Consider the following 25,754-nt stretch of genomic DNA (forward strand, 5'->3'; position numbering starts at 1 on the left):
TAAAAACTTTAGAACCTGCAAAATCATTGATGCTGCCAGGAATATACACCATTCCACATATTTAACAACAGTTGAACATAAAACTCATCAGCATACATTCAAAAACCTACTGCACAAATTCATGTGAGTTTTATGACCAGAATGATTACCTTCTCAAATCCGTCACCAGTTAAGACCTGAACAACATGCTGTCGCCCCCCCAAAGTACACAAGGCATAATTTAAGATTTTGACAGAAATGAGATGGAAGTTATAGACAAGCTGAATGGGTTTCAAACAGACAAATACCCAGGATTAGATGGTATTTCTCTCAGAATTTTGAGATAGACTAATGAGGAAATATGAAAGACAATGATTATCACTATGAGGGAGACAAGATACATTAGTAAGGTACCAGTGGAAACAAGCTGATGTGGTACAGGTTTTAAAAAAGAATGGCCAAAGAGACATGGGCAACTACGGCCCCATTATTCTTCAATTTTGTGTAAAATAACGGAATTCATGATCAGGAGTAAATGAGGGATATCTAAACAACCAAATTAATGACTATCGCCACAGGATTGGAGAAGGGAGGTCTTGCCTTGCCAATCTCCTTAACTTTTTTTGAGGGGTTGATCAGTCATGTGGGCTCTGGTAAAGTGCATGGTGTTATGTGCTTAAATTTCCAAAAGGTATTTGATGAAGTTTTATGTGAAAGATTACTAATTAAGCTCAAAGCCGCAGGAATTCAGAGCAAAAAAAAACTTTGCTGAATGGTTATAAACTACAGGTACTTGTTAGAAGAATAAAGTCAGGTAATCTATTGAATATTTTCTTTAAGGCCACTAACAAGCTCTACAGGGAAATGACTATGCATGTTGCCTATATGGACTTCTAGAAAGAATTTGATAAGATTTTGTACTAGAGATAAACAGCAAAAATTAAAGAACCTAGATTTGGAGGCAAACCAATGATGTGGGTTGGGAAGTAGGAGGCAGAGAATAGGGATGAAGGGAATATACTCAGTTTGACAGATTGTTAAGAAGCGTTGTTTGCCTCAGGGATCCAAGTTTGCAGATGACATAATTAAGTTCAGGAAGTTACAAAGGGATCTGGGTTGATTAGGTGAGTGGATAAAACTATTGCAGATGATAACTCAATGTGGGGAAGTGTAAGGTCTTTCACTCTGAATCCAAGAAAGTCAAATCTGAATATTTTCTTATTAGTGAGACACTAAAAATGTGAAGGAGCAAAAGGATTAGGCGCACAATCTACTAAAAGCTAGATTACAAAACATAAACAAAAAGGCTAATAGAATATTGGTCTTTACCTTAAGGGGGATGGAATACAAAGAGTAGGAAGTGATGCTTCAGATCGATAGAGCCTTGGCCGCACCCTATCTAGACCAGTAGACCCTTAATGGCAGTTTCGGGGACTGTACCTCAGGAAAGGTATATTGGCTTTAGAGGGGTACAGTGCAGCTTCATCAGAATGATGCAGTGTTTAAAGGATAAAATTATGAGGATGGGTTGCATAAACTTTGCTTTTATTCCATAGAGCTTAAGCAGCTGAGGGTACACCAATTGAGGTCTTTAAAATGTTAAAAGGATTCAACAGATTCAAAGTCTATTTTTTCTTATGGGGGAAATCAAGTGCAAAGGGCGCAATCTTAAAAATTAGAGTAAAGTCCTTCAGGCATGGAAACAGGAGGCACTTTTCACAAAGTTGAAATGTGGAATTCTCTTCTCCAAAAGTATGTGGAAGTTGGATTGATTGAAATTTGTAAGACTGATAATGACAATTTTTCATTAGGTAAGATATATAGATCAATTACGATTAAATGGAGTTGAGGCAAAGATCAGTCATGAACTAACTGAAAAGTGGAACAGTCTTGAGGAGCTGAAGTTGCTATGGGGATTGGGGACTACTACTATCTACATCAATGCCGTAAGATCCTGAAATTCTAAATTCATAAAATTTTCAGAGCAAAGTATAGAAGGAATTGGAAGTGGCAGTTCAAAATGTATAGAATGAGTTGGACAAAACATTGAACAGAACAGTAATGTAAACTGCAACACATTGGAAGAGAAAATAGATGACATGTATAGTCCATTAATGGTGTTGGCATAGCTTAACACAAAACTAAAATAGGTCTTAGTAGACTTAGTGCTTAAGATGTCCAGCCAATGTCGAGTTGTAATCAACGATAGCACAGGAATGCTAAACCATGTGGCCAAAGATGTACAAGTCAACAGAAGTTGCGATCAAACAGTGCACGGCTCATCAGACTTTATTTTAAGTAGTGTTCAGCTTTATGTGAATTAATTAATTTATTCACAAAGTGAATTACCAACCCAAATAACCTGTGGTATAATCCAATGACTACAAAAAAAAGTTCAGTAAACAGGACTGTGAAATCTTATTCAAGCTGGAAATAACATATTGTAAGAAAAGTTAGGTAGTGCAGCAGCACTGTAAATGGATAAAAACAATATAACTTCAAAGTAAGTCTTCTCTCCCTTCCATCATCAAATATTTATGCTGCACATATTTTCAAGGAAATAATTACCTTGCCCTTCTCTCCAATTCTTCCTCTTGTGCTTTACGTTTTTCTTCACGTTCTCTAAGCACTCGAATCTGCATTAAATCGTTTTCAGTCTCATGTTGTTTAACTGCATTTCGACGCTAAGCAAAACAAAAATAAAACCACTTAAATGATTTCAATATAGGTACTGTTTGGTTAAGCAGCGGCGCTCATTTGAAATGCACATGTAACCTCAGTTTTACAATAACAGATATAAACACAGAATACTTAGCCAAAAAATAATGTGGTTGTATAAAATATGTCAATAAATGATATAAGATATTCACTTTACAGGCGACTGGGTCTTTGCTCAGTACTGCAAAGTGAACTAATGCCCTACACTCACCTGAAGCTTTCCATTAAATTTTACCTTGTAATCAGTTTTTACTTGAAGTTGCTCATTTCTCAACAGCAATATTTAATTATTTTAAAGCAAGCTAAACCTCCAAGATAGAGAAGGTTTTGTTCTAGACATACATTATGGCCAGAATTATGTCGTCGGCGATTTGGGGAAGGGGCCCGTTCGCCGACGGGAAAATGACGCAGAATGATGTCGGGAGGAACCCCCAACGTCATCCCGGTCCCTTTAAATTTTTAGGGAGGCGGGTGGACAGCAAAATCAGCTGTCCACCCACCGACCTGAGGCCACAATTAAGGTCATTAAAGACCTGGCGGGATGAGGTTTCATATCCGTTTTTAAAAAGTTTAATAAAGTTTATGTCATTTTTATTAACATGTCCCATCTCGTGTGACAGTGTCACATAAGGGGTGACATGTTAATATTTTTATTTTCTATTTTTTAACTTTTGTGCACTGTCACTAATCTCCCTGAGTCAGCACTTAGTCTCAGGGAGCAGTGCGCGTGAAAGAGCGCACTTTGACAGCTGGAGACAGCATAGCGGTTCCTGTCAGGAAGGCCGCAAGGCCCGTCCACTCAAAATGGCAACGGGCCCTGTTTCGGCAGCAGGGGTCAGCTGTCCACCCGCCGCTGAGCCGGTGGGGCCCACATGCCCAAGGGCAAAATTCTGCCCTATGTGTAAACACAGTAAATCTCACAAAATTAAACAAGGCAATTCCACTCCCAATTTTCTAAAGGCATTTGAATCCATCACAATTGAAGATGAGTACCTCTATGTCCTTCTCCATTTGTTCTTTTAGCTCCAAGAATTGCTCCCGCTTCTTTACATCAAAAGCCTTCCTTTCAGCTATCTGATTATCTACAGATTAAAAAGCATAGAAATTGAAAGACGAATGTACCTTTTAAATAATTCTGTCAGTGAGTGAAAAACCATGGAGTTATGATAGCGCCAGCGGTTCAGCAACGCACTCAAGGATTTATAGGATTTTACACAACAATAAAACCACCATGGCAATTTTATTTCAGATTAAAATTAACTATTGTAATTGAATCAGTTGGTAACTATAATAAGTGTTGAAGCATGAGTTTAGTTCAAAATTTCTGAAGTTAAGCACTCAGTGACATTAAACAGCTACAAATGTTGCATTTATTGTAGATTATATACCTGGGTGTTTCTCATTTCTGCATGACATATTTCTAAAAATAAGATATGTATTATTGCATTACAGTAAACAGCAAATACCTACTTCTATTAGATTCAATACTCAGCTTAAACTGATTTGTTTGTTGAACAAAATATATCAGTATTCATATTTTTAATTAACAACCTGATACCCAGATTTTTATCTATATTATGAAGAAAAAATAAAACTTGCATTTATATAGCTCTTTGCAAAACCACCGGACATCTCCAAGTGCTTTACCGTCAATAAAGTACTTTTGAATTGTAGTCACCGTTATAATGTAGGAATTATTCTACACAATAGTCCATTATGTTTGTTATTATGCTACATTATAGTCAATTAAAGTAGGATGCTAAAATACTTAATGAGCAATGTTCACGCCATTTACATCAAACTGAGAGAGATTAGGACATTTTTTTAATGCAAGGATTTGTTACAGCAAGGAATGATTTGCTACAGGACTTAACTGAGGTAGGAGTCACTGCATCTCTTAACGGTACAGCAGATAAACATTTGAATCAAAGTAAGACAGGGCTATATGTAGAAAGCAGGGCAATAGGGTTAGTTTTGGATTGTTCTACCAATAGGCTACTCAGTCACAATGGACTGAATGGCTGTAAACTTCCATTGTTCCAACAACCTAGTCTACTGTGGCATTGCCTGGGCAGTGATCTGACAGGACAAATCACTCGCTCATCGAAGAATTGCCCGATTTTCATTCTATTAAAGTCAATCCAATGAAAATCAGCAGGCTTTTGCAACAAGCAGTAATCTGCTCCACCAGATTACTGCCCAGGTGAAAGTGCAAATGTACCCTCTATAAATTCTGTAGGCGACCAAGAAGGTAATGGCACTGCATGGCTAGAAACTAAGCCATACAGGCAAGATGGTCCAGGTTTGGGTCTCAAACAGTGCTGGAATGATCTCAGCTGGAAGCAGCTGGGTTCTACAATTCCCTCAGTGGACTAGAGGAAAGTGGTTAGTGGGAATCATTTTTCCTGATAAGGTACTCTCTGCAGCTGTATCATAAGTCGATTCAGAATTGGGTTTAAAGGTTTATAGTAATCTTAATGGTGTGGAATTTGCAGGGGTTTTGACAGCAAACTGTTGGCGTTTGCCATCATTACCCCTCTGAATCAGACCACACCTTAAGAATTTAGTGCAAGTGCAGATTAACATGGCAATCCTGAAGTTGAGGTATGTGATTCCCTGCTCCACCACAGGTTTCACTGTGGACACCATCTTGCCCTGCCCACCATCCTCAAAGCCAGCGATCAGTGAAATCAAAAGATTTGAGACAGCTTCCCCTTTTCCTCTCTCATATCGCTGTTTGAAAAAAAATCGTAACTTTTTATGGGATTTCTATGAGGTGAAACTGAGTTTTTACTGGCAGAATAATATCTACTGCTGAATGTCTGATCTGGCCCTGAAAAAAAGTGTAATGCCGTTAAATTTCTCCACTGTGAATAATTACTAGATTTTTAACCTATACTTTTAACTAATTCAAATTTTTACTTTCAATTTTGTTTGACACTTCAACTTATACCCTAATCCCATGTGTATGTCTCAATCTTTATTTCATTCCACAGGTTTCTTTTTAAAGTGAATTGATTATTCATGTCTCTCATTTGCTGAGTTGCTATCTGTGAAAATTCTTTAATGTGGTTGGCTGCTTAGACAGCTTGATATCACTGCAGCTCAATGCTGGGAATGCCAATAAAAGCTAGATCTCTCAGCAGAGCTCTTTGAGGTCACAGCAATTGCTGTAGCCTTGTCATAGGCTACCAAACTATGGCCCAATAAAAATATCAGGTGATAAATTTTGAATACAAGTTGATATGCATTATGCTAATAGAAGGGTGCCCCTTCTTATACTTGCACTAAATCCTTAAGGTGTAGTCTGATACAGAGGGGTAATGATGGCAAACACTAACAGTTTGCTGTCAAAAGCCTTACAAATTCCACACCATTAAGATTATTATAAACCTTTAAACCCAATTCTGAATCGACTTATGATACAGCTGCAGAGAGTACCTTATCAGGAAAAATGATCCCCACTAACCACCTTCCTCTGGTCCACTGAGGGAATTGTAGAACCCAGCTGCTTCCAACTGAGATCATGCCAGCACTGTTTGAGACCCGAGCCTGGACCATCTTGCCTCTATGGCTTAGTTTCTAGCCATGCATGGCCATTACCTTCTTGGTAGCCTTATTATAATGATGTCCTATAGATTATTGCTTCAGGATGCAACTACCGCAGTTCAGAGAAAAGGATTTGTTTCTAAAAACTTCTGATTTAACAAATGGGCAGCACGTGGTATTATTAATAATAGTGTCATTGCCAAATCTGGGACTTAAACACAATTGCTGTGCTCTGCACAAATTATGAAAGAATTATTCTATTTTGAGAATGACAACTAGATTATTAGAATGATGTCCTATAGATTATTGCTTCAGGATGCAACTACTGCAGTTCACAGAAAAGGATTCATGTTACTCTAAATAAAATCATACTTTTAAATGTAGCCATGGCTCTTGTAGCTGTCCGTTGAGCTTGGACAATCAACTCCTGTTGAGCAATTTCCTTTCTCAGATTCTGGAAGATTAAATTATTGCTTTGTCAGTGAAATTAACTAACCAAAGGTAACAATATTACTAAGTGCATCAAATTACAGCTTTTAATAATTGTAAAGAAACAACTCAATGTTCTAACCAAGTAGCACATGTTACAAGATCCAAATATTTAAAAATCGGGGAAACGGAACCTACATTCATTCCTCTGAAGGATTGATTCATGCTTCTTACAATTAATCCAATATATCACAAATACACAGTAACCTCTCCAGTCTAGAAATCTATTGTTTGGAAACACCACTTGTCCAGAATTTTTTTGAGCAAGCCTAAGTAACTCAGTGTCATTTGAGTTCAGTACTTTGGGAGCGGAAACATGGAAGACATAGTATTTGGATTAGTAAAACAATTTGTATTATTGCTTTATAATGTTTTATCACAGTATTCTGCTTCTAGTAAATATTTTTATCTACAGTGTTTCTAGGTTTAGACACTTGCGTTGGACATTCTAATGTCATTCTATAATCCAGAAAATTCCAAAATGAGTTGGTCCCAAGCATTCTGGAATGGAGAGGTTACAATGCAATGATAATGTCTCCTTCCTGATCAGGTGCAGTGAAAGATACAACGGTGAGTCCCATTTCATGGTCCCATCTGATTCCTGAAGAAATGGGCAGAAAGGCACAACGAAAGCCAGCTCACATTGTACCCTGTGTGCTAAAATTTCCAAAGAACATGGCACAATTTCAAAATACTTATAATGAAAAAGAATTCTAGACCTCCAAATGGAAAATTCCAATGATTCTACTACACTCAGGATATACATAACATTAAATTAAAGTTCCCTTTCCCACAAAACATTTCAAATTAAGTATGGAGAGGGGTAAAATCTTTTCATCACATTAAATTTGTTTGACAACATACAGAATGTCACAATGAGTCTCTGTTACAATACGAATCATTTACTGAGCTCTTGTTCCAACAGACTCTCAAAATCAGTTTTATAATATCTATTTTAAATATATTATCAAAAATGCAAACTTTATGAGAACAACGTCAAATTAAAACTCAAGTGTAAGATATTCTTTTGGTACTTTTATACAAGAACATTGGCACGTACTATATAAAGTGCAAAATTCATCTTAAAACCAAATGAAAAATTCTACGCTTTCAGTTAACTAAGATTTACAATCCATGGCATTTTAAAAATCTACCTCTGCCTCTCTGCTAATGGAGTTGTAACGAGCTATTCTCTCCATTCGACTGACATAAAGAGCTGAGTCTCTTTCAATCTCCTCCAGTTCCTCCAGGGAAAAGGTGACAGAGATGCAGGGAACAGGAATGTCAGACCAGCAGATGTAATGCTTTAAAAAGGACAAACATCAACAAATACATTCATTATATTCATTACAGAAAAATTTTACACTAAATCAACAAAACTGAACAAGGACTTATGCTTCATCATAATTCAGTAACCATAATTTTTTGAAAATAAGAAAAAGTTAAACATGGACTAACACAAGGCCCCCTCCATGGCTTCATGGGTAAAGGCAACATTCAATATAACATTAAGCCACACATACCAGAAGGTCCCACATTCAATTTCTGATCTAAGCTGAATTAATGGATCCGAATCAGAATACCAACTGAGATACTGCAATTAGACTTTCCTAATTTGGCTTAAAAATATAGGAGCTTTATGTTTGGTCGAGGGTAGGGGCTCTTAGTGAGGAACATGACATTATTAAAGTGTTTGTAGCTAATCGTGAGACTGGGAGATGTAGGTACTGGGGCCCTGGGCTCAGTCAGGGGGACACAAAATTATGATAAAAAAGCTGTAAAGAAAACAGCACATTTCTGAATTGTTAAGGAAATCAGATCTGCTGTTATCAACATTTTGCATTCCTTTCATCAAAGAATGTTGTTATCAGTGAACATATTCATAGCAGCTTCAGAGTTGCATTTTATAACTCCTTGTTTGACAAAGCTCAACAGAATATATCAAGTCCATTTAGAATGGCTTCATATGCAGGCCTTCGAGTAGGGTCCAAAAATTAAGCTGGATCTTTTGAGCATAAGGAGACTAATAGGAGTGTTTTGGATGATTTTTTTTTAATTACAAAGGGAACTGACTACAGTACCTCAATCTAACTGGAAAATAATTTTGTACTATCTTTTAAAGTTGTTTTTAACACTTTAATATCAAGTTGCTCAAAGGTGGTAGACACACTGCAATTTAAAGTGCTCATTTTTTGTGATAAACTCAGTCAGCTGTATTAATCAAACTTTACCAAGTTGCCAATCAAATATATCAAGGAATTCATTTTTTCAAATGTTTTTAAGACACTAGTTCATAGCAGATTGTGTGTTTGGAAATTTGCAAATGCAGAAATTCAGGTTAAAAAAAACTTTTCAAAACTGGCACAATTTGTGCTGGATTCAAGGACTGCACCCAAAGTGGAAACTCTTCCTGTTCAGGTGTGATGCCTGCTCTTATATTTCATTACTACATAGATGTCTGCACTTAGTTGCCTGAATTTTTCGGTCGTTGGGCGCGCATGATCATCCAAGAAACAGACCCCCTTCAGCCAGCTTGAAACACGCACTGAAAAGCTCAGCACTGCCGGATTGGGGGTGGGAAGAGGGCAGGCGACTATGTCACCATGGGCGCGGGTGACCGTTGCAAGAGAGCTCCCTGAAGGTGGATAGCTGCCTCAGGGAGCTGCAGACCTACAGATAATGAAATAAAGCTGTAAAAGGCTTAAAAAAATGTCCATGCATCACAATCAAGCACCTGATAGCATACCTCATAAAAATGCTGTCCCCAGATCTTTATTTTTATTTCACTTCATAATGGAAATTTCGTCCCGCCCTTGGATGAAGTTTGACAAAAAATGTAAAGGCCGCCTGGCCGATTTGCCCATCTGCCAACCGTAAGATTGGACAGGCCACAAAAAAAAAAAATCGCAGACAATTGCAGTTAATGGACTTAGTTGACCGCTTAATTGTCGGCGGGTATGCTTCCAGCTTTTGCGCGCACACGTCGAGCAAAATATCGTGCGAGTGCGCGATGATGTTGGGACGCTCACCCGACATCATCTCACACGATTTTATGCCTGATCGGATCGGGCACGTGCCCATCCGTAGGATGTAAAATTCTGCCCAGTGAATACATTTTCAGGGTTAGAAATAGTTTGTGGAGTTACTGTTACACATCTGGCATGTCAGAAAGGGATGGATTCTGGAAAACACATCAACAATAGAAGGCATAACAGGTTGGCTCCTTTTCTAGAAACTACTACTTTAATATATAATTTGTTTATAGCCACATATTCTGCCATCAGATGACTTTTAACTATTATGTCATCCATTTTTAAATTGTCCCACATTGCTTGGGATGGGGCGGAGAGGAGGAAAGACATGATTCAAGTGTCAGTTTAACATCTTTAATGGGATTGTTCTTCAAGGTTTAGTGATACTAGCTACCTAATTAGAATTTGACAGTGTCACAACCAACCCACACTGGAACTACTGGGGAAGACGGCCTTAAAATTAAAATCAAGGCACAGGAAACAAAGGCGAACAGAAGGAAAGGTGAACCTAAGACAGAAAACTAGAAGCAATTAGGGGTGAAATGCAAGGCAAGTTGCAAAGTAACTCCAACAGAGGCATGTTAAAGACACATAAAACAGCGCAAGATGCATAAACCAGCAATGGCAAGCCATTATTGAAAACACAAAATATGTAATAGAAACAGTAACTTGCCCATTTAATAGAATATGGTTAAAAAAAACAACAGCATACCGTTGGGCAGCACAGTTTCAACAAGTTAATAGTCTTCCCACAGATGTAGATGTCATAAGCCACATGAGCAAGGAAAAGGGGGACACACTCTTCAACCTCTTTGGAAGCTAAAACATACCCATTGGTCCAGTAGTGTTTATCTGGCAAATAAATTTTAAAACAATGATTGAAAATAAATTTTTAATCTACTCAGTGAACATGTTCATTACTTCATTAAGTTTCTACTCAGAGCTCCACAAATATTGCAAAGAACAGCTAGGAAACAAACTTCAAACATCTGCATCCCACCACACAATCAATGTGGAAAAAGAAATGGGTTTATTCGTCCATTTGCCTTACCATTAGACATACCCAACTTAAAGCCTAAAGCTGTTATATTAAACAATGTTAACTTCACCACATTTTTAAGCAAAAACCCAACAAAAAAGAAACATCGATGGTGTAGTGGTATTGTGGCTGGACCAGTAATCCAGAGTAACGCTCTGGGGACCAGGGTTTGAATCCCACCAAGGCAGATGGTGGAATTTGAATTCAATAAAATTGTGGAATTACAAGTCTAATGCTGACCATGAAACCATTGTTGATTGTTGTAAAAACCCATTTGGTTCTTTAATGTCCTATAGGGAAGGAAACCTGTCATCCTTACCTGGTTTGGCCTAGCCTACATGTGACTCCACAGCAATGTGGTTAACTCTTAAATGCCCTCTGAAATGGCCTGGCAAGCCACTCACCTGTAACAAACCACTACAAAGTCACAAAAAAGGAATGAAACGAGACAGACCACCTGGCATTGACCTAGGCACTGGAAATGACAATGGCTATCTCCGCCCTGTCAATCCTGCAAAGTCCTCCTTACTAACATCTGGAGGCTAGTGCCAAAATTGGGAGAGCTGTCTCTCAGACGAGTCAAGCAACAGTCTGGCATAGTCATCCTCACGGAATTATGGGCAGAATTCTTACCTTGATGGGCGGGTGGGCAGCCGAATCCCACCGCCGAATCAGGGCCCATCGCCATTTTGAGTGGGTGGGCCAATTAAGGCCCACCCAGCGGCCTGCCCGACAGGAAGCGCTATGCACTTCCTGTGCAGGGGTGGAGGGAATCCCCATCTGTCAAAATGCGCTCTTTCGTGCATGTGCGCGAAAGAGCGCACTGCTCCCTGAGGCAAAGTCCTGTTTCAGGGAGATTCATGAGAGGTAAGTAAACTCTAAAAATAGATAAATATTAAAATTATTAACATGCCCCCCTCATGGGACATGTTAATAATAAACACATAAAATTTATTAAATTTTTAAAAAACAGACATGAAACTTCATCCTGCCAGTGGATGAAGTTTCATTAATAATCTGCAGCCCGCTGGGGCTCCTGGCCTGCCCACCAGCCTCAAGGTTGGCTGGGCAGGGTGTTTAATAAGGTTAATTAGCCTGTCAATGGCCTTAATTGGCCACTGACAGGTCAGCGGGTGGACAGCTGAATCCGCAGTCCGCCCGCCTTCGTGAATATTTAAAGGGACCAGAATGACGTCAAGGGCTCCTCCCAATGTCATTTTCCCCTCGGCGAGTGAGCCCCGCCCCCAAATCAGCGAGGGGAAAATCCTGGCCTCTGCCTTACAGATAATGTCCTTGACACCACCATCACCATCCCTGGATATGTACTGTCCCACTGGCAGGACAGGCCCAGCAGAGGTGGTCGCACAGTGATATACAGTTGGGAGGGAATTGCCCTGGGAGTCCTCAACATCGACTCCGGAGCCCATGAAGTCTCATAGCATCAGGTCAAACATGGGCAAGGAAACTTCCTGCTGTTTACCACATACCATAGCCCCTCAGCTGATGAATCAGTGCTCCTCCATGTTGAACACCACTTGGAGGAACCGCTGAGGGTGTCAAGGGTGCAGAATGTACTCTGAGTGGGGGACTTCAATATCCAATGTCAATGTTCAAGTGTGGCTCGGCAGCACCACTACTGACCTGGCTGGCCGAGTCCTAAATTACATAGCTGCTAGACTGGGCCTGTGGCAGATGGTGATGGAACCAACAAGAGGGAAAAACATACCTGACCTCATCCTCACCAACCTGCCTGCTGCAGATGCATCTGTCCATGACAGTGTCGGTAGGAGTGACCACAATCACTGTGGAGGCGAAGTCCTGCCTTCACATTGAGGATGCCCTCCATCATGTTGTGTGGCATTATTACTGTGCTAATGGGATAGATTTTGAACAGATCTAACAACTCAAGACTGGGCAGTTATGAGGCGCCGTGGACTATCAGCAGCAGCAGAAACGTAAAGAACCACAATCTGTAGCCTTATGACCTGGCATATCCCCCATTCTACAATTACCCTCAAGCCAAAGGATCAACCCTGGTTTAATGAAGAGCGCAGGAGGGCATGCCAGGAGCAGCAATATTCCAGCAATAGTACTGAAGACCTGTGCTCCAGAACTTGCCGTGCCCCTAGCTAAGCTGTTCCAGTACAGCTACAACACTAGCATCTACCCTATGTGGAAAATTGCCCATGTATGTCCTGTACGCAAAAAGCAGGACAAATCCAACCCTGCCACTTACTGCACCATCAGTCTACTCTCCATCATCATTAAATTAATGGAAGGGGTCATCAACAGTGCTATCAACTGCACTTGTTTAGCAATAACCTGCTCACTGATGCCCAGTTTAGGTTTCGCCAGGGCCACTCAGCTCCTGGCCTCATTATAGCCTTGGGTCAAACAGACAAAAGAACTGAACTTTCAAGATAAGGTGAGAGTGACTGCCTTGACATCAAGGCTGCATTTGACAGTGTGGCATCAAGGAGCCCTAGCCAAACTGGAGCCAATGGGAGTCAGGGGGAAAACTCCCCACTGATTGGAATCATACCTAGCACAAAGGAAGAAAGTTGTGGTTGAGGTCAGTCATCTCAGCTCCAGGACATCACTGCAGGAGTTCCTCAGGGTAGGGTCATCGGCCCAACTATCTTCAGCTGCTTCGTCAATGACCTTCCTTCGATCATAAGGTCAGAAGTGGGGATGTTCGCTGATGATTGCATGATGTTCAGCACCATTTGCGACTCCTCAGATACTGAAGCAGTCCATGTCCAAATGCAGCAAAACCTGGACAATATCCAGGCTTGGGCTGACAAGTGGCAAGTAACATTCACACCACACAAATGTCAGGCAATGACCATCTCCAACAAGAGAGAATCTAACCATCACCCCATGATATTCAATGACATTACCATCATTGAATCCCCCACTATCAACATCCTGGGGGTTACCATTAACCAGAAATTGAACTGGACTAGCCATTTAAATACTGTGGCTACAAAAGCAGGTCAGAGGCAAGGAATCATGCGATGAGTATCTCACACTCACCTCCTGACTCCCCAAAGCCTGTCCACCATTAACAAGGGACAAGTTAGGAGTGTGATGGAATACTTCCCACTTGCCTGGATGAGTGCAGCTCCCACAACACTCAAGAAGCTTGACACCCATCCAGGACAAAGCAGCCTGCTTGATTGGCAACACATCCATAAACATTCAGTCCCTCCACCACCGACATACAGTAGCAGCAGTGTGTACCATCTACAAGATGCATTGTAGGAATTCACCAAGGCTCCTTCCAAACCGACGACCACTACCATCTAGAAGGCAAGGGCAGCAGATAGATGGGAACACCACCACCTGAAAGTTCCCCTCCAAGTCACTCACCATCCTGACTTGGAAATATATTGCCATTCCTTCGCTGTCGCTGGGTCAAAATCCTGGAACTCCCTTCCTAACAGCACTGTGGGTGTACCTACACCACATGGACTGCAACGATTCAAGAAGGCAGCTCACCATCACCTTCTCAAGGGCAATTAGGGATGGGCAATAAATGCTAGCCCAGCCAGCAAAGCCCACATCCCGTGAATTAATTTTTAAAAATCCAGTGAAACTCAAAGCAACATGGAAGAAGCACAAAGGAATGTCATCCCAGAATTAGGGGACCCAGAAAGGTTGTACCTTGTAAACAGATTCTACTGTTGCCTGCCCTTCTGCCTCCACTTATAATAGATCCTGGCGCCACAAACACCATGTTGGGTTTTTGCCCTTGTTTTCTCCAAAGTAGTAAGGAGATAATCATATTTCTCACTTCCAAATTACAATTACAGATGGCCCCAAAAGCCCACAAACAAGAAAACAATCACTGCTGAATTATTAGATACCTAGGGGTGACGAGGGGAAAAAAAATACACAATTGAGCTGGTATGATCTGGAAAGCACTGCCTAAAAGGGCAGTGGAAACAGATTCAATAATAAATTTTGAAAAGGAGTCATACAAATACATGAGTTGCATGGCTAGAGGGAAAAAGCAGGGGAGGTCTCTTTGAAAGAGCCAGTGCAGACTTGATGAACTCAACAGCCTATTTCTATGCTGCACGACATGATCCTATAAAAGAGCTCACAGAGGCTCAATGGGCCAAATGGTATTCTACTGCATTTTATCATTCTATGATTCTCAGTGGAAGAAAAGTGAAAACGAAAATGATAAAGGCAGTCTACTGCCTTTACAAGCCAAAAACCTCTGAAGTCCCACAGCTGACTTCAGCTATCAGAGTAGGGATGCTCTTGTAAATCACACTTAAATTACTTAATAGATGTAATTAAACTTAAATTGCAAGGAAGTTGCAATCATTTGTTCTTATATATTATGCACATTTTAACTTGCTGGCATACCTCTGAAGTTAAGGTAGTCCTCATTCACCTGGATCATGAACTCTCCATACGCATCCCTGCAAATACCACTGTAAACCCAGTCATAGACAAATCTAAAAAATAATGATTATATTTATACCTGGAAACATGGCAATAAGAAACCGTACTACAAAATAAATTAACTGAGGTAAAGCAATGAAATTTCAATTATATTACTGACCTTGTATATGGTTCACAGCTGCTTTTCAGAAGAGACAGCAGCACTGGATAGTGCTCATTACTACAGTTATTCAGAGCTTCCTTGTACAAGTAAGACAACAATTTTACTCCCTGATTAAAGAAAGTAAGTAAGTAAATTAATGAAGAAGATTTAGAGAAATATTTCTTGGAATGATGAAGAATGAAATATAAATGGCAATTAATTTAATACCTAAATTGCTGCAGCTAGAAAGACAGGCAGATTACATTTATTTTGCATTTATCAGGGCCTCAGGTCATCCCAAAGTGCTTTACAGTTAATGCAATTTTCCAACATGGTACAACAATAAAATTCTACAAATAGTAACATGAATGGCAAATTTGTCTGCTTAATGTTGTGTTGGAAAAGGGATAAACATTAGCTAGGACACCTTATGAACACCTGGCTGAGATAGGAGCTTGTGCATTTCACAACATGGAATGTCATTTCTCCAAGATCCTTTGGTAAGGCAAACAGTGTGAATATGTCTGCATTGCCCAAGCAAGATGGACCCAGTCTCCCAAATTTCAGATGCAAGTGATTGTAGCTTAGTCTTGAGCCACTACATAACCCGTGGGTAACAAAAGAAGCCAGGATCTGTTTGCCAAATTTTCCAAAATAATTTACCTTTTTTATACTGTCAATCTTAACATGGAGGCAAATCTGCATCTCCTTTAAAAATAACCTTGGGTTTATCAGCTGTCTATGTCTTCTCCCAACCATAGAGGAGAACACCCATGAGGACTTGGTTCAGCTGGATGCAGAGCCTAGCATGAGAGCATGGAGACAAAAATACACCCTTCCACCAATCTGACGACAAAGTTCATTTCACCTATCATGAATAATACTGCTAACTCTAGACAAAGCACTACCTCTAGAACCCTACAATACTCTACAAGCTTCAGCATGAATGAACTAACACCCTTGGAAGGCTTCCTGCAAACCCTGAAGGCTTCCTGTGGTCATGTTTCTACCCTGTGCATCATTCTCATCTCCATGACCAAAAATGGAATAGAAAGCCTGAGGGTATCTAGGAATGCATTAAAACAGCAAAAAGTAGAGTCTAGCCCCCAAACACCATCACCTACAGTAAAATACAGAATGCCAATTCAAAATCATACATGGCACATATTCTCCCACCAGCATACAGCATCCTGGGCAGCAGTTAATTTATTGCCAAAACATGACTGATCTCGGGATCCCAAAGGACCTAAGCCGTCCTTGCTCGCTTGATTACTGGAGAGGGTTCCCTACAATGAGCAAATTAGCATGACTTCTGCTGTGAGTTACGAAAAAGGCACATCCCTCCCCACGGTGGAGTGCAGCCTACCCACAATAAAAATACAGCTGAAACATGTCAGTGAGTTATCTAAAAACAGAAAATGCTGGAAAAACTCAGCAGGTCTGGCAGCACCTGTGTAGAGAGAAAAAGAACTAACGTTTTGAGTCCATATGAGTCATACAGACTCTGAAGAAGAGTCATATCAACTCAAAACTTTAACTGTTTCTCTCTGCACAGGTGCTGCTGGACCTGAGTTTTTCCAGCATTTTCTGTTTTTATTTCAGATTCCCAGCATCTGCAGTATTTTGCTTTTATTTTATGTCAATGAGTGATGGTTGGCCTCTGCTTAGAGCTGGGGAAGTACCACATCGTACGGGTCCTTTGCTTGGAGATGAGACAAATTAAACCTTTAGTGTAGCAGTCCACCCACTGACCAACAGAGACACAAGACTGACCAATATGACCAATAATATAGAAGATTCCCCATATCAACCCCATTCCTAATTAACCTCTGAATCCCAGGTAAAACAATCTGACTCCACCTTGACCCTCACTGTTCCCAATATAGGCAGCTTAATGATTACTTGGTGATAGATTTCTTCTCTATCGAAACAGTGACTACACTTCAAAAGTATTTCATTAGCTTTGTGCTGCTTGGTAAATGCAAATGCTTTCTGCTTTCTTTTAAGCAGTCACTGCACAGTCACGATATGCTGCAACTTCAGAACCTGTTAAACTCAATCTTCTGATTCAGAGCTGAGAGTACCAGATATTAGCGAGGCAATACTTATCAGATTATGACTTTCAACATGGGAACAGATCCTGTGTGCGAAATTTCATGAACTCAGTCAAAGTGGCAATGGATGGTTACAATTAGTATTCGTCTCCAGGTTATGAAAGGAAAACAAATAAAAACAGGCCACAGTTCCTGATCACTACTTAAGTAACCCCTGCTAGAATTGTGCATGCCTATATATGCATGCATTAGCAGGAGGGCAGCCTTAGGCTTAACTGAGTTTATCACACATTTGAATGGCTAGCCGGTACTCACAGTCCTACTTGGACAAAGTACTGGAGGGAAACTCTTGCTAATGGAAAATTACCACAACCAAGGCAACATCTATAGAAGAGGAGAAAGAACACTGATTTAGTGCAAAAACAAAACACAAAACTTACAGTGGGAAAAGGTAATGAACTTCCTTGGTTTATTCCCAGTGCACCTGATCCTATACCACATAATTCAGACAAATACCTGCAAAAGATAGATAAATTATACACTATTACTGCCAGCAATTGTGTCATGGCTGCTACTAGGCAAATGGATGTCAAATTAACAACAAAGACAAATTGATTATACACAGAAAGTACCATAAACCCCCAAATGGGTTACATAAATGTTTTAAAACACACCATGTACACCCAGCAGTTGTAATGAAATAATTTATGATCAGTCTCTCTCATTATACTGATCACATCATAATTACTGTCTTCCCAAACATTCTGTTGTCATCACTAATAAAAGTAATAATAAGAACAGGAGTCATTCAACTACTCAAGTTTACTCCACCATTCAATTAGATCATGGCTGATATATATCTCAACTCCTCTTTGCCATTTTTAATTCTATACCTGGATACCCTTGCCTAACAGAAGTCTAGCAATCTCAGTCATGAAAACTTCAATTGCTCCAAAATTCAAAATCTTTGGGGAGAAAGTTTCAGACTTCCATTAATCTTTGGGTGAAGTGTTTTTTCATTAAACTCCTAATTGGCCTGGTTCTCATTTTAAGATTATATCCACATGTTTTGGATTTTTCCAGCAGAGGATATAGTTTCGCTGGTTCCACCTGGTCAAATCTATTATTTTTAAGGACATCGATTAGGTTGCCCTTCAATCTTTCAAATCCAAGGGAATACAAATCAAGTTTATACAACTTGTCTTCATAATTTAACTTCTTAAGGCCTTGTACAATTCTGACAAATTTGCACTGTTCACGCTCCAAGACAAATGATCTTTCCTGAGGTTCGGTACCTTAAACTGAACGCGTACTTTAGGCGAGTTCCACAAGGCTCTGTAACACAGAAGCATCACTTCTTTTGTTACCACAGTTTTTAAATTCCAGTTGCAAGTAGGCCTAGGCAACAGATTTTAGTTTAACTTGACAATTTTAAGACACTTTCACATTGTATTTACTGTAATAAGCCAACACAGTCAAGCCGCTATTTTATGCTGACATTGGGCCAAAGAAGCCATTTTGTAATCTGCATAGTTATACAGCCTGCAGAAACTCACACATGTACTAACCAAGAATTACTGTATAATCAGCAACCAGCCAGAAACAGATGACTGAATAAGTAATGAACATCAACTATGTTATATTTGAAGAATAAATAATTAATCAAGTAGTTGTTAAGGCTGGGTAAAATTCTAATGTTTGAAATTTAAAAGTATTAACTCGCTGCAAGACAATATTTCTAAAATGCTGGTAAAAGTACGTGAGAAAGGGTGAAATCAGATACCAGTAAGCATGAATTCCCACTTTGTCCCTGGCCATCTAGAGCAGGTGCAATGTAATGAATGGGGACTTGTACAGATTCAGATAAGGGAAACAGCATGAAAAGCCTCAGTGCTCCGATTCTTGGGACAATGTGGGCAAATAAAATTAATCCAGTAACAACAATTGACCAATCAGCTAATCACAACATACTCGATTTGAGATGAGTTAATGCTAAGTCATGGGTTAAAAATGGAGGTTTCGAGAACCATTTGGCAATATGAGAGAGAGACAGACAGAAACTGTAACAATAACTGAATGCTCCCTGGGACAGGATTTCGAGGAAATTGATGAGGTCGCTTCCATCTGGACCGACTACCCAATGGAAGTTGTAAAAGACGGTTGCGTATTTTATAAGTATAGCTTTCTCCTTTTTAAAAATAAACTTTGATATTATTTGCTATTTGAGAGTCCTGTCTTGCCTTATGATTGAGTCTTGTCTGAACTAATAATTAGGTGCACACAATTAAATTAAACCGAATTTACATTAAAGTCAAAAAGACCCCTTCTAAAAAAAAGCTTACATAATGTCCTGCTAGAGATAAAGGTCATAATTTTGTTAGCCTTTTTGAACTGATAAACCAACTTTTAATGATTCATAGATATCGAGTATTCTGATAAAGGGTCATCACGATCTGAAACTCAACTCCAGACTCCCCAAAGCCTATCCACCATCTACAAGGCACAAGTCAGGAGTGTGATGAAATATCCTGGGATAAGTGCAGCTCCCACAACACTCAAGAAGCTTGACACCATCCAGGACAAAGCAGTCCGCCTGATTGGCACTACATCCACATTCACTCCCTCCACCACTGACACACAGTAGCAGCAGTGTGTACCATTTACAGGATGCATTGCAGGAATTCACCAAGGCTCCTTCAACAGCACCTTTCAAACCCATGACTACTACCATCTAGAAGGACAAGGGCAGCAAAAAGATGGAAATGCTATCTGGAAGTTCCCCTCCAAGTCACTCAACATCCTGACTTGGAAATATATCGCCATTCTTTCACTGTCGCTGGGTCAAAATCCTGAAACTCCCTTCCTAACAGCACTGTGGGTGTTCCTAAACCATATGGACTGCAGCTCACCACCACCTTCTCAAAAGCAATTAGGGATGGGCAATAGATGCTGGCCTAGCCAGCAATGCCAACAACCCATGAACGAATAAAAAAATGTTAACTGTTTCTCTCCACAGGTGCTGTATGACCTGATGAGTACTTCCAGGATTTTCCATTTTTATTTCAGATTTCCAGCATCTGCAATATTTTAATTTTGTACTATTCCAATTTATCTTTCTTAGATCCAAACTATAGCATCACGTACTTTCTCGCATTGAACTCCATACATCACAGTTTAGTGCACTCATTTAATCTATGCTCTTTTGTAACTTCCTGCTCCCAATGACACAACTTATTATGCCTTCTAGCTTAATGGCATCTGCAAATCTGAATATACAATCCTTGAATTTTTATCTCAGTAATTAATATAGATGTTGAAAAGTTGAGGCGCCAGTACATATCCTTGAGAAACACCGCTTGTCACATGCCATCAATCAAAGAATGTGCCCTTTGTCCCTATTCTCTCTCTGACATCCCAATAATTTAACAATTCATGTCACAAGGCTGCTTCTGATTCCTTGTGCTTTCGCATTTGATAATCTCTTGTGGGGTGCCATCTGGAAGTCCATATTAACAACATCCTCCTGAAAAAAATTCAACTAGACATAATGTACCTGTAACAAATTCATGCGACCGAATTAGCTCATACTTGTCATAAACACATGCATTTCTCCAACAGCAAAACTCACATAAGCTGCTACCCTATCTTTCAAAATATAAAAAATTCTAATATACTAGGTATTTATACAGAAAATATACTGGTAATATTCATGCTAATCTAATCTCTTTTGATAATTGTAAATGAACAGCATCAAATCATCTTGGGATTAATTCACAACTTTTATTCCTTTGGCCCGACTATTCTTGTGCTCCAATAAAATCTCCACAAAGATCCACTGTTGGCAAAAGTAAAATGCCAGAATTCAAAGAAGTGTTCTATTTACCTCAAAGTAAATATTTTTAAAGTGCTTTGAAGAGAGAAGCTGCAAACTCATCATGGTCAGAAATTAGAACGTCAACTAAACCTCTGAGTCAGATTACTAATCACATTTAGATATCCATATACGTAGAAGGTTTGCAGATGTAAGAGGCATAAAGTGCTTTATAAATTAAGCATTGCTCTCATGTTCAGATATCACCTAAACGCATTTTTAACCAAGTTGTGCCTTTACTATTCATTTGATGTTAACGGTTAACACAGAATATATTTTAAGTCTTTGGAAATGAGGGGCAAGACAGAATACAAAAAGTTAATTACAACAGTAAAACAACAAATTACATGCAAATTATTTTAATCCGAATTAAATCTTCCTTGTAAACTGAAACCAATAATGAGATACAAATAAAAAGATTCCCGCTTTGAGCCTAACCAAAAGCTAGACAAATATGAACTTTAATAATTCAAGATTAACCATAATGCACACACTATTCAATAAGTACCACTGACCTTAGTTGACGCCCCAGTTTCCTGAACAGAAAGACGATTGGTAAAAGGCTCAATGATGGAGGTGTTGACAACACACAAGCTCTATAATATTGTAGATATTTCCTCAAACCACTTGTAAAAGCCTAAAAAAAAAAAGCATTATTTGTTTAATTTGTTTCACACTTTTATTCTTATGCTAGTGTATTAACATTGGTACAATTCACAATTCAATTTTTTCTGTGTTCTGAAAACTAAAATCAGACAAACATAACTCCCCAGTTATAAACTGCTGGATCTAACATTTTATTAGCAATTATGCCTCAACATTCAGTTTCAAAGCTTAGGATTTTATGTCCAAGCCTAATGTCTGAACATGGGGTATAAATATCTCTATCAAACACCATAAAACCTTTTAAAATTTTCTACTCCCTCTCACATTGAGCAAACAGGGGTCCTGCTCCTATAAATTGCAAAGCTTATTTCAAGACACATCAATTCTAAATGCCATGCATCTATTTTTAGCTTTATAAGTAAAGGTAGTGTCAAAAATCAAGTCATCACTCTAATGAGGATGTGAATTTCACCCTGAAGTTAATGCTTTGGTCAATGCTGTGACAAACAACATGATATTTTTGTGATCAATTTTCCTGGCAATAATCTAAGTTAGGACTCTGAACTAATTTGTTAATGAGCATAATGAAAATAAATCCAAATACAAAACTGATTGAAACCTGGAAAACAAGGCCTTTATTGTACGTAGAGTCAAGAATCGGTTGAAGAGAGAAGTGACTGAGGCGGGTGTAATATGTTCCATTTTCAGCCAATTCAGAGAGGAGGTTATACATACTCTCAGGGGACGTTCCTGAAACGTACACTCCTTGCTTGACTATAAATGCCTGGAGAGACTGAAAAGAGATGACAGAAAATAAAATGCAAATCATTTATACATTGGTTTAAACATACAGATGAATTGGCTCTCCATAGTTTCAACCTAAGCTGTACTTCTAGGTATACTATCCTACAGCTACTACACTAATGGCTTGTAATTAAAGACCACCAGCATTTTTGAAAGAAACAATTCCAGTTGTTTAATTACCTCAGCATTGAGTATTTTTTTTAGTTCAATTATTTTAATACAGTGAGAGATAGGTTCATTGTGAACATTGCAATTAGTGTAGACATCAACCAGTCAAAGGACTAGAGTTCTAATGAATTCAATGTAGGAAAGCCATTCTACAAATGAGTTTTCAGCACCTTCAAAAAAGTCCTGAACAAATGATACTTGAATTGGGATTTAGAATGATAAATAATCCTTTCATTTCTATAATTCATAATGTGGTCAGACATGGAGACCAAAACCGGAGGCCAAAAATGTAGAGCAACTTGCTACCATTTGGAGTGAATGGGATAAGGAGGCAGTGGCATGGTGCTATTGTAACTGGACCGGTATTCCAGAGACCCATGGTAATACTCTGGAGACCAGGGTTTGAATCCTATCATGGCAGATAGTGAAATTTGAATTCAATAAAAACCTGGAATTAAAAGTCTGATGTTGAGCACAAAACCATTGCCAATTGTAGTGAACCAAATGGGCTTTTACAAATGTCCCTTGGGAAAGGACATCTGCCTGGTCTGGTAATCACTCTTACATGCCCTCTGAACAAGGGCAATTAGGGATGGGCAATAAATGCTGGCTTAGCCAACAAAGCCCACATCTCATGAACAAATTAAAAAAATGTATTTAAGGAGAATCCAGATAAACATGGGAGAGAAAGGAATGAGGGAAAAGATATGCTTACAGAGTGAGATGAAGACAGGTGAGGAGAGGCTCATATGGAGCATGCACATCAACATAGATCAGGTGAACTAAATAACCTGTTTCTGTGCTATGAAATTCAATGTCACAGAATTGTTACAGCACAGAAGGAGGCCTTTCAGGCCATCGTGTCTGTACCAGCTCTACGAATGAGCAATTCACCTAGAGCCATTGCCCTACCTTCTCCCTGTAACCTTGCACATTCTTCTCTTTCAGCCTGGACTCTAATTCCCTTTTGAATGCCTCGATTGAACCTGCCTCCACCACACTTTCAGGCTATGCATTCCAGACCCTCACTACTCACTGCGTGCAAAAGATTTTCCTCATGTCACTTTTGCTTCTTTAGCCAATAACTTTAAAGCTGTGTCCTCTCATTCTCGATCCTTTCGCGAGTAGAAACATTTTCTCCTCTTGGTCTTTTATTCTCCAAGGAAAACAGTCCCAACTTCTGTAATCTATCTTCATAGCTGAAGTTCCTCGTCCCTGGAACCATTCTCATAAATCTTTTCTGCATTCTCTCCAATGTCCTCACATCTTTCCTAAAGTGCAGTGCCCAGAACTGGACGCAATACTCCAGCTGAGGCTGAACAAGTGTCTTATACAAATTCAACATAACCTCCTTGCTCTTGTGGTCTATGCCCCTAATGATGAAGCCTAGGATACTGTATGCTTTATTAACCACTTTCTCAGCCTGTCCTGCCACCTTCAATGTTTTATGTACATATATACCAAGGTCCCTCTGCACCTTCATCCTCTTTAAAGTTGTATTCTTTATCTTATATTGTCTCACCATATTTTTCCTACCAAAATGATTCGCTTTACATTTCTTCACAAGTAAGTTCATCTGCCATTTGTCTGCCCATTCCACCAACTTGCATGTGTCCCATTGCAGTTTTACAATCCTCCTCACATTTCACAATACTTCCATGTTTTGTATCATTCACAAATTTTGCCCGATGCACTAAGGCCTAGGTCATTAATATATATCAGGAAGAGCAAGGATCCCAACATTGAGCCCTGGGGAACTCCACTACAAACCTTTATTCAGCCCAGAAAGCATCCATTAATCACCACTCTCTGTTTCCTGTCACTCAGCCAATTTTTGTAACTGTGTTTCTCCTGCCCCTTTTAGTCCACAAGCAATAACTTTGCTCACAAGTCTGTTGTGCGGCTACGTATTTAATGCCTTTTGGAAATCTATGTACACCACATCAACAATACTATCCTCAATGACCCTCTGTTACCTCATCTAAAATCTTAAGCAAGTTAGTTAAACATGATTTTTCCTTAACATATCTGCGCTAGCTTTCTTTAATAGCTTGCATTTGCCCACGTGACTTTCAATTTTGTCCTGAATTATTGTCTCTTGAAGTTTCCCCATCACTGGAGTTCAACTGACTGGTTTGTAGTTGCAAGGCTCATCTTTATACTCTCTTTTGAACAAGAGTGTAACATTTGCAATTCTCCAGTCCTCTGCACCCTCAAGTCTAAGGGAGACTGGAAAATTATGGCTAGTGTCTCTGCAATTTCCAATCTCACATTCCTCATTATTTTTGGATGCCTGAACTCTCTCTTCTTTGAAGGTAGTCCATTGTTCAGCTACCATTTTTCCTTCCAACCTTTGGATCCAACTTAATCAGCCCAGATCCATTTTTACCCCAATGAAGTTTACTTTTCCCCAGTTAATTATTCTTGTTCTAGATTGTTCTTTGTCTTTTTCCTTAGTCAACCTAAACCTTATGATAAAATGATCACTGTCCTCTAAACGTTCTCCGATTGATATTTGATCCACTTGGCTCACCTCATTCCCAAGAATCAGTTTCAGCAGCGCCTACTCTTGTTGACTGGAAACATATTGAAGAAAATTTTCCTGAACACATTCCAGGAAATTTTGTCCCTCTCTGCCCTTTATACTATTATTATCCCAGTCTATACTTGGATAATTAAAGTCTTCCATTATAACTATTCAATAATTCTTGCATCTCTCTGTAATTTCCTTGTAAATTTGTTCCTCTTCATCCTTTCCACTAGTTTTTTTGGTTTCTGGCAAATTCACAACTCTTTGGTGTATTACTGCCACCTACTGTACTGGAGGGAGAAGTGCAATGCAATCTTTCCACTAGTTGGTGGCCAAAGACCAAACCCAAATAAT

General features: G+C 39.3%; 2 protein-coding genes across 9 annotated transcripts in view; one reads left to right on the forward strand and one right to left on the reverse strand.

Moving 5' to 3' along the window:
• Window positions 1-25,754, reverse strand: part of tubgcp6 (tubulin, gamma complex associated protein 6) — a 54,927-nt gene that overhangs the window by 19,386 nt on the left and 9,787 nt on the right. For all 8 annotated transcript variants that reach the window (XM_041202126.1, XM_041202127.1, XM_041202124.1 and 5 more), the window contains 10 exons: window positions 22,518-22,691; window positions 21,808-21,929; window positions 17,862-17,937; window positions 15,386-15,495; window positions 15,187-15,278; window positions 10,480-10,619; window positions 7,890-8,039; window positions 6,619-6,700; window positions 3,691-3,779; window positions 2,548-2,663 (listed from right to left, as the gene is read on the reverse strand). In XM_041202126.1, the coding sequence (XP_041058060.1) occupies window positions 2,548-2,663; window positions 3,691-3,779; window positions 6,619-6,700; window positions 7,890-8,039; window positions 10,480-10,619; window positions 15,187-15,278; window positions 15,386-15,495; window positions 17,862-17,937; window positions 21,808-21,929; window positions 22,518-22,691 (1,151 nt within the window). The remainder of the gene's footprint in view (window positions 1-2,547; window positions 2,664-3,690; window positions 3,780-6,618; window positions 6,701-7,889; window positions 8,040-10,479; window positions 10,620-15,186; window positions 15,279-15,385; window positions 15,496-17,861; window positions 17,938-21,807; window positions 21,930-22,517; window positions 22,692-25,754) is intronic.
• The window catches only part of hdac10 (histone deacetylase 10), a 112,360-nt gene that overhangs the window by 13,937 nt on the left and 72,669 nt on the right, over window positions 1-25,754 (forward strand). The window lies entirely within an intron of this gene.

Source organism: Carcharodon carcharias, chromosome 13 (assembly GCF_017639515.1).
Source record: "Carcharodon carcharias isolate sCarCar2 chromosome 13, sCarCar2.pri, whole genome shotgun sequence".
In the NCBI taxonomy this organism is placed as follows: Eukaryota; Metazoa; Chordata; class Chondrichthyes; order Lamniformes; family Lamnidae; genus Carcharodon; species Carcharodon carcharias.